The sequence below is a fragment of the Phascolarctos cinereus genome, unplaced genomic scaffold (genome assembly GCF_003287225.1).
Source record: "Phascolarctos cinereus isolate Bilbo 61053 unplaced genomic scaffold, phaCin_HiC Scaffold_1;HRSCAF=81, whole genome shotgun sequence".
In the NCBI taxonomy this organism is placed as follows: Eukaryota; Metazoa; Chordata; class Mammalia; order Diprotodontia; family Phascolarctidae; genus Phascolarctos; species Phascolarctos cinereus.
Genome location: NW_027555514.1, coordinates 48,671,132 through 48,677,353, shown reverse-complemented (window position 1 = coordinate 48,677,353; position 6,222 = coordinate 48,671,132). Strand labels below are relative to the sequence as shown.

Below are 6,222 nucleotides of genomic sequence, written 5' to 3'. Positions count from 1 at the left end.
TATTCTCCTGCGTGTCCTGGCTCTTTCTTCGGCTAAAGCAAAAGCAATCAAGCCTGTCCCGCCGCAGAGCAAAGCCCACTCTTTGTGCCCGAGCTCGGCTCTCCACAGAACCAGCTCTCCTCCCCACCCCACCCCCGACCCCCACTCCCGCCCTCAGCCCCCACCGCTTCGCGCTAGTAGACAGCGGCCAGCTCCTTTTCGGCCGGGAAGCGGGTACGGTGATTGGGTGACGATCCCTTAGCCCACAAGTTCCGCGTCGGTTTCAAGGCTCCTCCCTCCGAGTGAAAGACAGACTCCGGGGCGCCTGGAAACCGGTCTGGGAGAGGGGAGAGGGAGCCCAGTTGAGGGATTGACACAAATGGTCAGGCGGCGGCGGCGGAGGCGGAGGCGGAGGCGGAGGCAGAGGTGCGCTCTCGCCGGGGCCCGGGACGCCGGAGCTGCGCCGCCCGCCGAGGGGCAGCGCCCGCCGGACGAGCCGGCACTCGGGGCTCTCCCCGGCTAGCCCCGCGCCGGCGCTTCATGAATCGCCAGTTTCCGCGGCGGCGGCGCCGGCTGCGGGACGCGGAGCGAGAGCGGGACGACGAGGGCAGCGGCCGCCGGGGGGGAGCCGGCAGCAGCTCGGGCGGAGCGGCGCCCGGGACGGGGCCGAGAAAGTATGGCTGAGCTGGGGGCGCCCAGGGCGGCGGCGGCCGGCGGCCAGCGCCGGCAACTTTGCGCGGCGCTCGGGAGGCTGCTGGCGCCGCCGCTGCTGCTGCTGCTGCTGCTGCTGCTGCTGCCGCAGCCGTCGCTGCCGTCGGGGGTCCGCGCGCAGGCGGCGGGGCAGGGGCCGGGCCCCGGGCAGCCGCCGCCGCCGCCGCCGCCTCCGCCGCAGCCGCAGACGGCTGGGCAGCAGGCGCAGCAGCAGCAGCAGCAATACCACGGCGAGCGCGGCATCTCCATCCCGGACCACGGCTACTGCCAGCCCATCTCCATCCCGCTGTGCACCGACATCGCCTACAACCAGACCATCATGCCCAACCTGCTGGGCCACACGAACCAGGAGGACGCCGGGCTCGAGGTGCACCAGTTCTACCCGCTGGTGAAGGTGCAGTGCTCGGCCGAGCTCAAGTTCTTCCTGTGCTCCATGTACGCGCCAGTGTGCACCGTCCTGGAGCAGGCGCTGCCGCCCTGCCGCTCGCTGTGCGAGCGGGCCCGCCAGGGCTGCGAGGCGCTCATGAACAAGTTCGGCTTCCAGTGGCCGGACACGCTCCGCTGCGAGAAGTTCCCGGTGCACGGCGCCGGCGAGCTCTGCGTGGGCCAGAACACGTCGGACAAGGGCACCCCGACGCCCTCGCTGCTCCCCGAGTTCTGGACCAGCAACCCCCAGCACGGGGGCGGAGGCGGCGCCGGGGGCCGCGGCGGGGGCGCCTCTTCCCCGGAGCGGGGCAAGTTCTCCTGCCCGCGGGCACTGAAGGTGCCCTCCTACCTCAACTACCACTTCTTGGGGGAGAAGGACTGTGGCGCCCCTTGCGAGCCCACCAAGGTGTACGGACTCATGTACTTCGGGCCGGAGGAGCTGCGCTTCTCGCGCACCTGGATCGGCATCTGGTCCGTGCTGTGCTGCGCCTCCACGCTCTTCACGGTGCTCACGTACCTGGTAGACATGCGGAGGTTCAGCTACCCGGAGCGGCCCATCATCTTCCTCTCGGGCTGCTACACGGCCGTGGCCGTGGCCTACATCGCCGGCTTCTTGCTGGAGGATCGGGTGGTCTGCAATGAAAAGTTTGCGGAGGATGGGGCCCGAACGGTGGCCCAGGGCACCAAGAAGGAGGGCTGCACCATCCTCTTCATGATGCTCTATTTCTTCAGCATGGCCAGCTCCATATGGTGGGTGATCCTCTCCCTCACCTGGTTCCTGGCAGCAGGGATGAAGTGGGGCCACGAGGCCATCGAGGCCAACTCGCAGTACTTCCACCTGGCAGCCTGGGCGGTGCCAGCCATCAAAACGATCACCATCCTGGCGCTGGGGCAGGTGGATGGAGATATCCTCAGTGGGGTGTGCTTTGTTGGGCTGAACAACGTGGATGCTCTGAGGGGCTTCGTGTTGGCGCCCCTCTTTGTCTATCTGTTCATTGGCACCTCCTTTCTCCTGGCTGGCTTCGTGTCCCTCTTCCGCATCCGCACCATCATGAAGCATGATGGTACCAAGACCGAGAAGCTGGAGAAACTTATGGTCCGTATAGGAGTCTTCAGCGTCCTCTACACCGTGCCTGCCACCATCGTCATTGCCTGCTACTTCTATGAGCAAGCCTTCAGAGAACAGTGGGAGCGCAGCTGGGTGGCCCAGAGCTGCAAGAGCTACGCCATCCCTTGCCCTCACCACCAGGGTGGTGGTGGGGCCCCTCCCCACCCACCCATGACCCCTGACTTCACAGTCTTCATGATCAAGTACCTCATGACATTGATTGTGGGTATCACCTCTGGGTTCTGGATCTGGTCGGGCAAAACCCTCAACTCTTGGAGAAAGTTCTATACCAGACTTACCAACAGCAAACAGGGGGAAACCACCGTCTGAGAGAAACCTCCATCCCACAGGCACACAACTGCAGCAAAAAGCCATTCCCAGTTTCCTCTACTTTCCCATCCCTGAAAAGGTGGCTAGGCTCCATAGGATTCATTCCTCTTGTTTGACTCTGGCTCTTTCCAGCTATGCTTCCTCTCACACACATTTTAAAAAACAAACAAACAAAAACCACCTTCAAATCTCTACAGCGTCCCTAGAAGCAAACAAGGGGACTTAACTGCTAGGAGAGATTTGGGACATACTGAATATGGACACCTCACTCTCTGGTACCAAGACTTTATGGTTTTATGATTGTAAATAGCCTGTGTAAGATTTTTGTAAGTATATTTGTATTTAAATGATGGAAATCACATTTTTAATTATTTAGGGATTTTTAACCATTCCCAGATTTTCTTCCTCGGGTTTTTTTTTTCCTCCAAGTATTCCAAAAAGAAAAGAGGGGAAAACCCGTTCACTCCTTCACACAGGTTTTTTCAGAGCCATCTGCTCAGGGTTGAGCAGAGAAGTCTTGATTTTGTTACCATGTCTGACAATTCTCCCCTCCTTTCCCTCTGACCCCACTCCCCCTTTCTGAAGTGGGGTGGGGGAACTCAGATCTCTTCCAGCCTTCCAAACCTTAAACTGGGAGCCCTGCCAGGCCCAATTCCACCCTCCCCTGGGGGCAGATTCTGAAGCCTTGTCTTTTTACTTTATAAACCTGAATTTTCTATGTGAACTGTGCTCAAAGCTCGCCAGGGACCTGGCAAATGTGGGTGCTGACAATCTTCAGCCTTCCACCACAACCCACCTCTCATTCCCAGGCACTTAACCTGGTTTGAGGTGAATAGGATGTAAATTCCAAGCTTGTTTTCCAGTCTACTTTTTTATGGATGAACTCATTTTTTTTTCCCCTGAGTGTGTAAAATCTGAAATAGATTTGGCCAACCTCATGGAAAAAAATGTGGTGACTGAGCTTTCAGAAGAGGCATCACACTTTGTGTGGGTTGGAAGAGACTGAAAATGGTGGTTTGAGAATGCTAATTTCAATTGTAGACTCATTCTTGGCAGTCTGCCTCCTGAATTGAGACAGCTTAAATGTTTATATTTTACTCTTCTGTAAACAAAACAGTTGAGATCACCTGGAAATCTTTATTGGAAAATTGCTATTTATTGTCATTAACAGGACAACAAAATATGAAACTTAAGGGGTCTGGGAAAATGGGCTTTCTCACAATGTATTGCCATAGTCACTTTTTTAAATCAATTTACAAACCAATTGATAATTAGTCTTATAATTGCAGGACTCTTTAAACAAGCAAGCAAAATGTTGTACATTGTTAACCCATTCTTGTTATTAAGAAACTAAGACTGAGGAGCCTTGGGTGGGGGAGGAAGGAGAGACAGTCTGTTCTTCTGATGAGGAAACTGAGAAGATTCTGGAGGCTGAGGAGTATAAGTGATTGATGGGTTTATTCCCTCAACAAAATGATATTGCATACAATGGGAGAAAAAGGGCCCGGGTTCTGCCACCCTAAAATCTTGTGTGTTTCTCCTTCCCCACAGATGGGTACATGCAAAAAAAAAAAAAAGATCAAGTCATATTTTTTGTGAGTTTGTGTGGAAGGAAAGGAGGAGAAATGCAGCTGTCCCGATAGCATTGTTTTAAACTTTCAGAGTATATCATAAGGCCTGTACTTAAGATCCTAAATTAATCTGTGGCTGTCATAACCCTAAAATGCAAAGGTTTCTTTCTTTTTAAAAAAAAAAATTTGGTATGCATTTATTCTGTTCACTATCACAAAATCATCTATATTTATAGAGGAATAGAAGTTTATATATATCAAATACCATATTTTTAATTTCGCAAATAAAAAATTGAGGTTTTGTATAAAATGCTATGGTCTTTGTGCCTCACAGGAATAGAGCTGGTACTGTCTGCTGTCTTTACATTTCATAAGGGTCTCATAAGCCAGTCCCACTGTATGAGGAATTCAGCACAGGGATTCATGAAACAGGTTTGCTACTTCAACATTTAGACTGGGTTAAATAAATCTGTGTGTCCAAAGAACTATGGTCATCATATTCAGAATCTCTGTTGTGGCTGATATCATTGAACCCAAGAAAAGAGCTGTTTTTATAAAAAGAGGAAAATAGAAGTTTGTAAAGATGTCCAGAAAGCTTATGATTTCATTACCGAAAAAAACAAGCCTCACTATGAACAGATAGTTCATATATGAACAGATTACATGACTTTTTTAGTATTTTTGTTTATGTTTCATCAATTACCTTTGTCATAATATTTATGAGATTAACTTCTCTCTCCAGTTCTGAATATTCAGAAACCATCAATGAAATGTAGTTTTAAGTATTTTATACTACAATTAGATTTATAACTTTTTTAAAAAAATTAGATGGAAAGCTTTTGAAGCTCCCAAATTTATCTCTTCCAAGGAACCTTTATTGCAATCTCCCACAGAATTGTTTATGTGATTGGCTCAGAGTTTTTTTTTTCTTAAAGAGTTTTTAAGCCTCTTTTTTAGTTTAATGTATACATACAGAGGTTACTGAACATTTTATAACATGGAAATAAGGACAGATTTATCATTTAAACTATAAAAAGATTTAAAAACTAGAATAGCTTTGTTTGAAAGAAGAAAGAAAAAAACCTGTTACTCTATAGATTCAATACTTTTTTGTGACATATTTACATTGTAATGTTTTTGATCAATCACAATGGGCTAAAATGAAAATCTGTATATTACAATTATGTTTTAGTTATAAAGGAATTGAAACAACTGTTTTTGTTATTCAGCCCTTTAGGGAAATTGAAAATATTTTCCCCATTGGGAAAAGCAAATATTTATAGCCTAAACTTTTAGGTAGCATTTGTATTGTAATTTGCATATTCTTCTCCCCCACCCTTGTTAAATTGCTCTAAGTAAATAAAGTAGCTATTTGAAAAGTCCTTCTGTAAAGACATGGAAAAATCGACAACTCTGAACAATAACAAAAAGTCTTAGGATACTAGGTAATTCCAGGAGGCAGTTTCCAAAAATTTGCTTTGAAGCCATGACTTATTTATTTCTGAAAAGTTGCACTGGATTTTACATGAGGAATAAGTGTTAGGATGCTACTTATCCTGGGTGGTAAGGATAGTTATATAGTGAGTTTGATGCAGAAGCGTTTTATTAGTTAAGTTTAAATACTTGTAGGAGGTCTTTTAAAATCACCACCATGCTCTGTTATTCAAGTGATTTAATACTGAAAGTTAAAAAAAAAAATTAGGTGCTTTTATATTGATTGCCAATCCATGGTTCCTCAAAGACCATAGAGCCATTGGCAGTGATGTCATAGTGGCTATAGGGCCATGTTGGTGTTCCCCTGACAATCCTTGTTTTTATATGATTTAACTTGTTCTCTCATTATTATTAATAACAACTGTCATTTGGAGTCCTTTCTCCCGATCCTCCCCCAGCTTCCTGGATTTAGCTATTGGGATGAGAGTGTATATATGCAGTAAAGAGAACCTTCTAATACTTTTAAAAGAAAAACACATATTTAATACATTTACATTTTGTAGCCCCCTGGGGTCATAGTCTTAATTTTAGAGAGTGCTTCCCCAAATCAGTCCCTGTAAGATGGATAGGCAGGGGCTGAAGCAGATCTTTGTTAGTTCTGTG

The 6,222-nt window shown here is 48.4% G+C and overlaps 1 protein-coding gene across 1 annotated transcript; it reads left to right on the top strand.

The window, feature by feature from the left end:
* Positions 1 to 565: 565 nt before the first annotated feature.
* Positions 566 to 5,507, top strand: FZD1 (frizzled class receptor 1). The gene has a single exon (XM_020987442.2). It carries the CDS (start codon positions 656 to 658, stop codon positions 2,552 to 2,554), a length of 1,899 nt encoding a protein of 632 aa, XP_020843101.1. The 5' UTR covers positions 566 to 655; the 3' UTR covers positions 2,555 to 5,507.
* Positions 5,508 to 6,222: the final 715 nt, after the last annotated feature.

Bases quoted from the DNA above. Each gene is read 5' to 3' on its own strand.
- FZD1 (XM_020987442.2), top strand. From the start codon at position 656: ATGGCTGAGCTGGGGGCGCCCAGGGCGGCGGCGGCCGGCGGCCAGCGC.